Source organism: Ctenopharyngodon idella, chromosome 2, assembly GCF_019924925.1.
Source record: "Ctenopharyngodon idella isolate HZGC_01 chromosome 2, HZGC01, whole genome shotgun sequence".
NCBI classification, from domain to species: domain Eukaryota; kingdom Metazoa; phylum Chordata; class Actinopteri; order Cypriniformes; family Xenocyprididae; genus Ctenopharyngodon; species Ctenopharyngodon idella.
The window spans coordinates 10476889-10489504 of NC_067221.1; the positions used below are offsets into that span (position 1 = coordinate 10476889).

Below are 12616 nucleotides of genomic sequence, written 5' to 3' on the forward strand. Positions count from 1 at the left end.
GTGGTTTAGCAATGTACAACAGAGAACCGACATTACTGACATAAAAATCAAATTCCACCTTTCATTTTGATTCATCTAGGCACTTAAAACTGACGTATTTCATCCTTGCTTGTAGGCCTACTTGTAAGTGTATGGATGAATGTGGTTATGTAAAAGTGTGTGCGCTTGTTTGAAAGGCAGTAAGAGGGAGCATTGGCTTACTGTGAGGAAACTGGTTCCTGTGAGAAATGAGTGGATTAGGCGAGTGTGACATGTCTCATAGGGCTGAGAGGTTTCTCTGGCCCTTAGGTTCGGAAAAGTCAGACAGTCCTCTCTTGAATGATGTTAGGTCGACTCAAGATTTAGGGGTTTAAATAAGTGAAATATCAGACATGTTCCATCCAAGCCTCTGCTTGCTAAGATTTATTTTTTTGGAAATAAAGAAAGGAAATAAGTCTGAGGTAAAGTCTAAATTTTCAGCAGAACTGTTGGTCAAAATCCATTTCCAGTACATCAGAAAGTTCTTGTAATTTGCCTAAATTAAGAGAGCCGTCATACAATGTGGTGTCATATGATACAAAGCAGTATAGGAAAAGCCCTTAATATCACATTAGTGTTAATTGATAATATTATAAAGTGAATTAAAAAAAGAGCAAAGGCTGGGTTCCCAATACTCTAAATAATGTTAGTTGCACATAAGTAGTACATCTCTTCGGTATATTTCAGTGCAATGTTGTTATCCAAGTAGAAGGTGAAAGTGTAAATAAAAAGAATAAAAAATAAACAAAAACACCTTTAAAATGGCAATGTGGCATGCACATGATTTACATGGAAGACAATAAGTATAAATTATATAATCTAGAAGTATATAAATGTTTATTATAAGTTATTATATAGTACTTGAGATTGTAATAAACATATATATTGCCACTGAGCCATTTTATTTTATTTCTAGTACAGTACATGGTGTCAGCTCAACTCAGCTGCTGTGTTTGGCAGTGATTCAGTCAGTCAGGCATTTTAGGTCATACAGCTACTGTTATTCCAAATGGTTGTCAATAACTGCAATTAGTGTGGAGGATTGCAGATTATTTTCAGTATAACAGGAATATAGATGGCATAAAGATGACATGTGACACAGAAGATTTGTTTCTCAGTTTGTGATTGCTCATTTTATGTGAAAGATGCGTCATTTTCATCTGGTGAAAGTGAAATTTTCCTTAAGTCACTGGAGTTGCCGTTCTCTGCTGTGGATGTTAAACCCTGTCAAAAACAGCAGTAGAAAACCTTAAAGACAAATTCTTACAACATTATATGCATGTAGTAGTCTATGTCTGTAGTTCCTACTCACACTCATGTTGCAGTCAAAGGGGCTATAAGAAAAGTTTCTATTAAGCATGTCATCTTCAAGTATAGATTCCCTGTAAAGATACAAAACATATTTGTCCTCTTTTCCTTTTTTGTCATAAAATTCTCCAAGTAATGAGCAGTACATACCTTTTTCTTTTTTTATTCAGCACAAAAAGGACAGCACCAACAGTAAATATCACCAAAAGTGTCACTCCCACTCCAACACCAATACCTACAGCTGAACAAACCAACAAATTTTTATGCATATGGAAATACAATGCTGCAGGATTTAAGTCACACTTTACAATACACTCTAATTCATTTTCACAAATATGTATGAGCAGGGTTCAAAATGAACACTCGCCAAGTGCCAAATCCAAGTAAAAACTGACTTTGGTCAATTTGGTCAAAAGTTGGTCAGTAACGTAATTAGGAACTGCAACAAAATGCTACCGTTCAATAGTTTGGGGCCAGAAAAGATTTTTTCTTTTTTTCTTTTATTCAACAAGGACATTAAATTGTTAAAAAGTGACAGTGAAGACTATACATGATGTTACAAAATATTCTTTTCAAAAAATCCTGAAAAAAAAATGTATCACGGTTTCCACAAAAATAGCAGAACAACTGTTTTCAACATTGATAATAATAAGAACTGTTTCTTGAGCATCAAATCAGCATATTAGAATGATTTCTGAAGGATCATGTGACACTGAAGACTGGAATAATGATGAGCATTAAAGACATATTTCAAAAACATTTTTTTTTTAAAATCTTACTGAGCTCAAACATTTGAACGGTAGTGTACATGGTTTACATCACAATCACAAGAACAGTATTTCTGGTGATGTGAGCAATTCAAATCAAAGACATACAAAATTTATTGTAAGAAATCCAAATATCATAACTTTTTGTTCTAAAATTCCATGTTACGACATGTGGAATATTCCTTGCATTAAGTCACCAAAAAGAAAATATAACCCCGGGTTCTAAACGCCGCTTTAACCCCGGGTAAAAAACGTATCACACTTGTAATTTAGAAGCAGGGTTAGCACCGCTTTTTACACGGGGTTATGAAACCCTGCTCTGGAGCAGTGTTAGTACCACTTTTGCGGTCATAACCTCGCATTGTGCCAAACTTGTACAGTGTGAAACGATACAGTGTTAGAATGTTACAGCTAGACGCTTAGCAACAGACAACCAATCGCGTTTGCTTTGGGCAGTCACGGAAACACTGCGCATTGTATATAAACAATAAATTCAGTGTTTGAGAGGAAAAATGTCAAATTCTGACAGAAAATGCGACAATTTGAGTGAAGAACAGGCCGTTTCATTCTTACCTTTATAGTCCAAAATGTCCATTCAGTATAAACTGAATATGAGGATGCGCAATGCTAGAGCTTGTGTAAAAAGGTTGCGTGCTGCGTTTATCCAATCAATGACACTGACACCACAAATATGCAAATAAGAATGTTAACCCAGGGTTTAGGAATGTACAATGTGAATCAGCTTATGAATGGCCAGTATTAATTGTTAACCCTGGGTAAATTATGAGCAGTGTGAATTGTGAATTGTGAAGCAAGACAACCCAGGATTTTGTTTACCCGCGGTTTAGAATGACCCAGGGTCAAGTGTGAAAAGCCCTTTCTTGGCCAGTAAAAAAAAAACTTAAATTCACCCTCTATTGGCAGGTGCAGCAAAGAGTTAATTTTGGATCCTGTGTGTGAGATGCATGTAAGACTGGCATGCATTAATATATCTCTTACTGTCACGAGAGTGCGGAGATGGTGAGGTGGAATCTGTGTCACAAGGCCCGGAAATAATGTGAATATCATCAATGGCTATACTTCCTTTAGGACCTGCTCCCTTCAGGAATTCAAATATAAACTGTGGAGAGAGAAGGGTACAATGATATACAAACATTTTTGGCTTTTGTTTTGCTTAAAATGATTCACACTGATCCTGTGAATTCTGCATGATAGCGTTTGATACCCAGAAAGGCTCTTGGTATGACACATAAATGTTTCCTCTCATCCAGACATCGCCCTGATCTCCTGACTCCACCCATACTATCTGGCCAAACTTATTCCCGCTGTTATGGATGGTCCTGGGAAAGAAAGAGTCCCCATGAATTGTGATGCATGTAGATACACATAAAAGGTCATGGTCATGGTTCTGTACCTGTTGTTGATGTATAATCTGAGCGTCCCAACATTGTGTCCATACATATGATACCAGAATGTGAAGCAGTGCCCCCTGCTGTCAGGTGTGAATATCTCACTCAGAATCATGGCAGTGTCTCCCCAGAACCCCACAGAACTGTCCATATAAAGGTAATAACCTACACACACAAGAGCATCACAGACCCTGTTTACAACTGAAATGAAAATGTGACCACTTGTGATCATTTTTTAAATGAAGTGTCTGATTTCATCACTATCTTGATACAACAAGTACACAGGGTCACAGTTTAGGATGTGACTTATTCCGAATTCGTAAAGGCACGGAAAATGAATAATGCATTCTATGCTTGCTGCGGTAGTCAGTTACATTACATTACATCAGATTTAACTTATCACGTGAAGAGAGTAAGGAGAGATGACTGACAAGACGATGTCGGAGGATTTGGTGCGCAACAGATCGTGAGCATCATTGAGAAATACCTTATTTTGTAAAATGTACGGTCAGTAATGCACGCCCTATACAAAGAGTACGCAAGCTCACCTGTGGAAGTGTTGGTGGTGTGGTCCACACTGGGTCGTGTGTGATTTCCAGTGCCTGCCTGGGCTCTGAGCCAGTCTGCATCATCCACCTCCATCAGATTCATCCAGCTGCAGAAGTTTGCCTCAAAGTCACAGTGTCCTGAAGGAGTGCAGGGATAGTTTGAAACCTGAACATCATCAAGCGCTATGACTCCCTGTTCAGTCTGGCCCGCAATCCCCTCCACCACAATCTGAAAAGACAGCTGTATTAATGAGGGCACTCCTGCAGTTCCACATCATTAAACTCAAGGGTACAGAGTGTAGTTTAATGAACAGATTTGTACTGCTTATGATCCGTGATCACTGTACCAACCAGTGACAGCCACTGTGTATAACTTGTGGCAGGGTTTTAAGGCCATTATTTGCTAAAATATGTGATTGTAATTCACCAGATACAATGCTGACTCAAGGACTCACTCTGTAGTTTGACCCTGAGAGGGTTAGAGGGGTCTGGGCAAACCTCCACAGTCCTCCCTGCTCTCCAGACTTGGTCTCCAGCAGGGGCTGATCTTTGTCTGAGAACTGCTGATACACATTTAGGGTCCCAGTGCCTTGTCCCTCCATGTAATACCATAGCTGGAGACACTTGGCATCACCTGGAATGAAGATCATGTCTTCTCATTTCTACTCTGAAGTTAATAGTTTACATATATCACAGTTAACAGAAAGATACACAATTGTCTCTCACCTGTTTGATACAGAGGAGATGTCATTATTGCACGATGTCCTTGCACATGGGTAGGCGCTCTTTCCATATAAAAGTAGGATCCATTTGCTGTGTTGGTTGTATGGTCGAAACCAGGTATAGATTTAGATTTTACATTATTTCCTGACACTCGGATCCAGTCCAGGTCATCGTCGGCCTGTTGTATCCAGCCACAATCCCCCTCTTCAAAGTCACAAATACCCTCTGAAACAAATATGGGCAGGTGATATTCATAAACATTAATTTATAAAATATTTCATTTATAAAAATGTAAAGATGAGCTGATATTAAACTTCTGTCCAATGTTTTTTATTAGATTATATTAAATTTTTTTTGTCTAAAAAAACCCCCCACTAAAAACTAAAATCAAATTTTTTTTTTTTAATTCTACAAGTGAGTTTAGGCATCACAACATTATAATGTACAATATGTAGAATAGATATTCAATTTGAGAATTGCTAAAGATTACATTTAACAGCGTTATTAAAATATTTTTATATATTATATTTATATATTAAAGGGTTAGTTCACCCAAAAATGAAAATTCTGTCATTTATTACTCACCCTCATGTCGTTCCAAACCCGTAAGACCTTTGTTCATCTTCAGAACACAAATTAAGATATTTTTGATGAAATCTGAAAGCTCTCTGACTGCTCCATAGACAGCAAATTAATTACCACGTTCAAGGTCCAGAAAAGTTCTTCCAGGTTCTACGTCAGAACGCCAGCTCATTATTGGCCAGCTCCTGCATAAGCATCACACGAATACGTTGTGCTGCTCACGTGAACAGCATCGGCCAATACTGAGTCGCCGTTCTGACATAGAACCTGGAAGCGCTGAATGTAAACAGCGTAAGAGAATGACAGGGAAGAGACAAATTTGTTGAATAAAGTCATTATTTTTGTTTTGTTTTTGCACACAAAAAGTGTTCTCATCGCTTCATAACATTAAGGTTGAACCACTGCAGTCATGTGGACTATTTTAACGATGTCTTTACTATCTTTCTGGACCTTGAAAATGGTAATTAAATTGCTGTCTATGGCAGTGTCAGAAAGCTCTCGGATTTCATCAAAAATATCTTAAAATGTGCTTTCCGAAGATGAACGAAGGTCTTACAGGTTTGGAACGACATGAGGGTGAGTAATTAATGACAGAAATTTCATTTTTGGGTTAACTAACCCTGTCAACTACTTTTTATATATTTTTTTTAAATATTAACTTTAAGTGATCGGTAGATGACGGCAAAGGCAATATAAATGTAAAAATGGGTGAAACTAGTATGCGTGATTAAATATTAAATTTTGGCTGTTACTGATAAATTAAAAAAATCTCTAATATCTGCTGATAATGAAAATGGTACCAATATGTCATGCATCTTTATAAAAATTTCATTAACTGTAAATGTTAAAAATATGAGTTTTAAATTACTACTCATCAAACCTTATTATATAAAGAATTTTCATACAAATGTTATACAATAAAGTTTTATGGTCAAGATCCCCTAAATCAAATCACCCATCTCCAGGTTCACATTTTTGTATGGTATATTTAATCAAATTGCCTTTGACATAAATCAAATGCATAAAATTTGTCACTAAGCTGACAGTTAAAGTTTGATACTGAAGACAGCATCTAGATGGACGAATACAACATTATGTTACAGTTGTGCCAAATGCTTGTGGTGCTCTAGTAAGCATGGAGGACATTTCAGCAGGGCAATGTGAAAAACAACAGACCAAATACTAAGCTACGTTATTAATTACCTGTGGGAGCACAGGCACCTTTAGTGACAGATAAATCATCTATAGCAATGTGCCCAGACAGTCCTCCAACTGAAGCCTCAATTAATATCTGATGAACTTTTGTCAGTTTCACATGACTCTGAGCCAACTGCCATTCATTCCTCTGAGACCCCTTCCTTTGCCACATCTACAGTTTTAGACAAAAACATTTTTTGGAGTAAGTATAGCATTTCTTACATGTGACATTAGAAAATCCCATGAAAATATTATTCTTGTGAGTCTTACTAATGTGATGTGGTTGGATGAAATGTCATATATAGACATTCTTAATGATCCCACTGTTGCTCCAAACATGTGATACCAGAACGTGAAGCAATACCCATCAGGTTCAGTGGGGGGCGACAGAGGAGACTTCAAATGAGCCATATCCCCAGTTCTAGCATGATTTGAGCTGTTGATGTACAAATAATACCCTGTAAAATAACAAAAGACACACAATTAGGACATATATAATGATTGAGCTGACACTAATAAGGTGGAAATTGTTGTCGGCTCACCCTTTCCACTGGTGTGGTCACCTGAAGGACCTGTATTTGGGGTCTCAGTAGGTCCGCTCCATCTCTCCCAGTCTAGGTCCTCTGCAGCTCCCTGGATCCACCCACACAAGTCCTTCTCAAAGGAGCATGTGGCCAAGGAAAAGTCTGGAGTACAGGAGAAGTGAGACATGATCTCATAATGTGGGCTCAGGTCACTGAGCAAAACTTTCTCAAGTTTTAAAATAATTTTCTCAAAATTATTTTAAATTGAAGTAGCATTTCACAATATTAGTGTTTTTACTATATTTTTGATCAAATAAATGCAGCCTTGATGAGCAAAATGATTTAAAAAAAATCTGACCAACCCCAAACTTTTAAATGGTAGTGTACATAAATAGTCACAATATTTCACTTTAATAATTTCTAGACTAATGCCATGGCCAGGTAAAATAGGATAAGCTTGCATTATATAGAATAATATAGAAACAAGATCATTATGCAGTTCAGATTTGCCTCTGGCCCTATACACATTTCCATCTCAACTAACTTCTCAGCAGCTTCCCCACCTGGAGGTTTATAGTCCTGCTCACAGTTGTGGAAGGAGACATCATCCAGGGCAGTGGTCTGAGATGTAGTGAGTGAAGTCTGGCTGCTAAAAATGATCTTAAATGGGAAACAAAGAAAATATGTGCATAATCATGCAGAACACGTGCCTGAATAAATGTATAATTTGAGCCATGAATCCTAGAGAATTAATCCCTAAAGATCATAATAGGTGCGTGATTGCGTCCCATACACATTCACTGTGACATACCCTGTAAGTCTGGTCTTGTTTGCCCAGTGGTAAGTGTTCTGGGACCCACTCAGTTGAAGTGCTGCTGGATCGTGTCCAGAGCAGCTTCCTGTCATCTCCCCTCTGTAGGATCACGCTAAGATTGCCTGCACTTCCTGCACCTATGTGGAAGTGAAACCTAGTGCGCAAGAGATGGAAAAGACAATTGGGTACAAGGAACATGGCTAGTGTTGCGTAATGGTATTTGTCTGTTTCACAAAAACATCCCTTTAACTTTCTCCACATTAAAGTGGGTCTGTTTTGCACAACATAAATATGAGTGAACTCACAGAATCTGACAGTATGCAGAGCTGATAGGCAGGGATGGGCTCTGAAACACAGCCTCGTTCTTAGATGGATCCATGATAAATGTCTGCATATAGTGTCCTGAGGAGAGGTAAAGGGTAAAAAAGATGAATTATATTTACCTTGATATGTTATTGTCATGGATTGTTCTAGCATTGAATTACCTGTTCCAGTGGTGTGGTCAGTGGGCAGGTCTGTGCTGTCTGTGGCCTTTACCCTCTGCCACTTGTTGGGACCTACACTTATATCACTCCATTGGCACTGTCCATTCTCAAAATTACATGGACCTAGACAGACAGACAGACAGACAGACAGATAGATAGATAGATAGATAGATAGATAGATAGATAGATAGATAGACAGATAGATAGATAGATAGATATTTTTTTTAGAATTTTGACAATTATATTTTACTTTTTATATTTATTCTTCCCAAAGAAAGAAAATAGCAAGAAAAGGACTCACCGCAGGTTTCTTCATCTTCCCCTAGAGGGCAGTCTAGGACATAATTACACTGAGCACCAGCTGCAATGCATGTTACACCATCTGACCGCCAGCAGTGAAATTCATTCTCCTGAGTTTGACAAACCATGTCAGTTTATTACCAAAAAGATACAGCTTTCACAGTGATTTCTCTCAAAAATGAAAATAGCAGCAAAAAATGAGAGTATGGCAAATATTCACTCTTCATCTTTGTACATACAATAGTATAGTCAGTGTATGCAATATACACAGTTACAGCTGAAACGTCCTGACCTTACAAGGGTTGACTGTTGTTGAAGCCGAAGGAGCATCAGTCATTGTTGTAGTTGCTGTAGCTGGTGTCATTGTTGGCTCGGGTGTGACTGGCAGCTCACTGTTGTCAGGATCATGAACACATGTCACAGAGAAGGAAATATCATCCACCGCTGTTTGCGATGCTTGAGTCTCACCGTTTCCCACATACTGGAAAACAATCTAAAAAATAAAGCAGAGCCAGTTTTCTTTATTTTGTATCACTTATATAGTATTTAAGGCCTGAAATGATGTAAATGACACGTATACTGACCTTGCTCTTAACTGAGGTAGAAAATGTAACTTCTGCTCTGTGCCAGAGGAAGCTCTGCGTCACAGTCTTGTCCCAAAGTATTTTGTCATCATCTCCATTACGAAGCATCCTCAGTGTGACGACTAGCCTGGAATTAGTGCTGTCACCGTGAGAGTAGTGGTAGAACCTCACCTGCAAGAACAAGGTGCATCAGCACATATGAAAGAGACTTTGCATTACATTGTTTGATAGACACATGACTGCACAATGACTCACGGTGCAATCAGAGCTGGGCAGCAGGGTTCTGGAGATGATCTCTGCTGTCTGGATCTCATGTGCTGGAGTAATGTAATGACCTGGAACATGCCACATGTCCTTCAGTAATCATTCTAATATGCTGATTTGGTGCTCAAGAAACATATTGTTTGCAATGTTGAAAACAGTTCTGCTGCTTAATATTTTTGTGGAAACCATGATACAATTTTTAATCAGGATTCTTTGATAAGTAGAAAGATCAAAAGAACAGCATTGATTTAAAATTGCACTGTAAATGCCTTTACTGTCACTTTTGATCAGTTTAATGCATCCTTGACCGAAGTGACATAAATGTTAGTGTTTGTGCTTTATTTTGTGGAAGTTTTGGAGTACCTGCTGCAGTGTTACGGGTGTGGTCTCTTGGTGGTCCATGCTTGGGCCAGGCTTGTTCTCCCTTCTGCAAAATCCAGCCAGCTTCCAAGTCACTGTTTTCCCACGAGCACATGCCCTGCTCGAAACTGCAGCGATGCTTATAGCCCTTTACATCTAGACCGACAAAAGGCAAGAGTTTTTATAGTTCCTCAATCAATGTAACTGTCCTGTGGAGTTCATCAGTGCCTTTAAAGGGTTAGTTCACCCAAAAATTAAATTTCTGTCATTAATTACTCACCCTCATGTCGCTCCACACCCATAAGACCTTCGTTCATCTTTGGAACACAAATTAAGATATTTTGATTAAATCTGAGAGGTTTTTTATCCTCTATGAAAGCAACAAAATTGCCATCATTCAAGGTCCAGAAAAGTAATAAAAACATTGTTAAAATAGTCAACGTGACTACAGTGGTTCAATCTTAATATTATACATAAACAAATTCATCTCTCCCCTGTCATTCTGCTACGCTATTTACGTTGTGTTTGCGTCCAAACGCGGGCTCAGTATTGGCCGGAGAGAACAAAATGAAATTCGTTGAATGAAGTCGTTATTTTTGTTTTGTTTTTGCGCACAAGTATTCTTGTTGCTTCGTAATATTAAGGTTAAACCACTGTAGTCACGTTGACTATTTTAACGATGTTTTTACTACTTTTCTGGACCTTGAAGGACGGTAATTTTGTTGCTTTCAATGGAGAACAAAAAAAAACCTCTCAGATTTCATCAAAATATCTTAATTTGTGTTCCGAAGATGAACAAAGGTCTAACGGTGTGGAATGACATGAGGTTGAGTAATTAATGACAAAAACTTCATTTTTGGGTGAACTAACCCTTTTAAACTTTGACACTATGAGGCTCTGACAAAACCACGGTTTTGATAGTATAAACAGAAAGTCATACCACAGAGCTCTTCATCAGTGCCATCACCGCAGTCATCGCTGTAGTCACATACTCTGTTCGGCTCCACACACACACGGTTGGAACATGTGAACATGCCCTCTTGACAAGATTCATGAGGCTCTGAAGGAGAAATAATGCATGATGGACTAATGACTTGGCCCATTACATGATGCTGTGTTAAAGGTTAAAGCGACCTGAGTGCTTTAAAATGGACTTATCAGTACAAATAAGTTGATGTGTTTGTAACCTGCCTGGGAGAGTGCAGTTGAAGAAGGTGATGTCATCTATAGCAATATCCCCAAGCTCGCTGAAGGTTCTGGTAGCTTCAAAGAGGAGAGTGAAAACCTGGTGGGTGCGAGCCACACTCAACTCCGCCCGATGCCACTCATCTCCGTGGTTACCAGACATCCACCACAAGGGTGTCCTCCTTGGACCTTCTTGAAGGAACACTTTTAGTTCCCCAATGCCTGGCAAAGACAAGATTGTATGAACTACAGTATAAATCTTTTATTATTACCTGAAGCAGGGCTTGACATTAACACCCGCCAATCCGATTTCAGCTCTGGCGGGTAAGACAGCCACTCCCACTAGCCACTTTGGCGGGCCAAGCTCGTCGTAGCACAAAAGGTAAAAACTGGATATGTCAGTATATTACGTATGCATTCAGCAGCCCAATTAAATACCTGTCTGTCATTAATGTTAATCAAACAACAAAAGATGTTAAATAAATGTTAAATAAACCTACTGTATCTGAAAAAAAGAGTTTAGGCTATTTAATTTACTATTGTATTTGTAATTTGCTAATTTGCTTCTTTGTTCTTTTTATAACAAAAATAACTTATACAATTATAAAATTTATCATATTATGGTCATATTACTCACCCCTTGCCCACCCGTACATACCAGCTGATATACCATGTAGGCCTAGTCTTGATTTAGGTGGTCAATCTGCATTTGAAAGTGTTTTATATCTAGCTAATCAAGTAAAATGACTCAAAATCAAGTAATTTTAGCATGCCAAAGTCAACTTTAATCATATAAAATGTCATTTCCCAACAGCAAAATTGTGGCCAGTGAAAATGCTGAGTGGCTAGTAACTTTGGAAAAACCACTAGCCACAGTGGCTGTTGAGCAAAAAAGTTAATGTCAAGCCCTGAGCTTAAGTAATTTAACACATAAAGACATCTAGTCTTACCCTCTCCAAACATGTGGTAGTAGAATTCAAGCAGACACTCATTGCTGGCCTCTTTCATGGCAGGACTCTGTAGAGCAGCATAGCTGTTCTGGTCACCATGACTGGCTTCTACTGCCATGTACCAGCCTACGACAAATACATGTTTTTATATTATATATATATATTACACTCATAGCATTTTGTTTTTGCATTATATATTAGTCATGGGAATTCTGACTTATAGTTTGTTTCCAGAACTGTTTTAAAAAAAAGGATTCAGCAACTCTTTTTACGTCATTATGTGGTCCTTGAAATCCCCGTGCGGCAAGTCACATGGTCTAAAATTATTCCGTATAGCCATATGTACGTACATGCACAGTTGTTTTTCTTCTTTTTATTAAGCTGTACTATAAGAGTGTCTATTATAATTTAATTTATTCCAGTTCATTTTGTTGCAGTCAGATTCAACTCCATTCATGTTATGATTCAATGTCATCTCAAAGCTAAATATTATTTGCATTTACAATAAACAATATTAAAATGTAATTTTTTTTGATGATTTTCCTTTATTTTTTGATTAAGTGCTTTTTTTTTTTAATTAAAACCAGGTCAACAGATT

At 38.0% G+C, this 12616-nt stretch overlaps 1 protein-coding gene across 3 annotated transcripts in view; it reads right to left on the minus strand.

Annotated features, from left to right (window-relative positions):
* Nucleotides 1-374: 374 nt before the first annotated feature.
* si:ch211-106h4.4 (MAM and LDL-receptor class A domain-containing protein 1) overlaps nt 375-12616 on the minus strand; it is a 31071-nt gene continuing 18829 nt past the window's right edge. For 2 of the 3 annotated variants that reach the window (XM_051881639.1, XM_051881652.1), the window contains 24 exons: nt 12019-12144; nt 11075-11290; nt 10824-10943; nt 9887-10039; nt 9515-9594; nt 9260-9430; nt 8968-9168; nt 8677-8785; nt 8376-8498; nt 8196-8292; nt 7888-8044; nt 7640-7736; nt 7095-7238; nt 6823-7010; nt 6559-6724; nt 4777-4998; nt 4506-4684; nt 4051-4279; nt 3508-3667; nt 3319-3433; nt 3093-3213; nt 1477-1567; nt 1331-1400; nt 375-1242 (listed from right to left, as the gene is read on the minus strand). In XM_051881639.1, coding sequence (XP_051737599.1) covers nt 1153-1242; nt 1331-1400; nt 1477-1567; nt 3093-3213; nt 3319-3433; nt 3508-3667; nt 4051-4279; nt 4506-4684; nt 4777-4998; nt 6559-6724; nt 6823-7010; nt 7095-7238; nt 7640-7736; nt 7888-8044; nt 8196-8292; nt 8376-8498; nt 8677-8785; nt 8968-9168; nt 9260-9430; nt 9515-9594; nt 9887-10039; nt 10824-10943; nt 11075-11290; nt 12019-12144 — 3425 coding nt within the window. In that variant the 3' untranslated portion in view covers nt 375-1152. Of the gene's footprint in view, nt 1243-1330; nt 1401-1476; nt 1568-3092; nt 3214-3318; nt 3434-3507; nt 3668-4050; nt 4280-4505; nt 4685-4776; nt 4999-6558; nt 6725-6822; nt 7011-7094; nt 7239-7639; nt 7737-7887; nt 8045-8195; nt 8293-8375; nt 8499-8676; nt 8786-8967; nt 9169-9259; nt 9431-9514; nt 9595-9886; nt 10040-10823; nt 10944-11074; nt 11291-12018; nt 12145-12616 lie in introns of those variants that run through there. The other variant, XR_007927821.1, reaches the window with a different exon arrangement.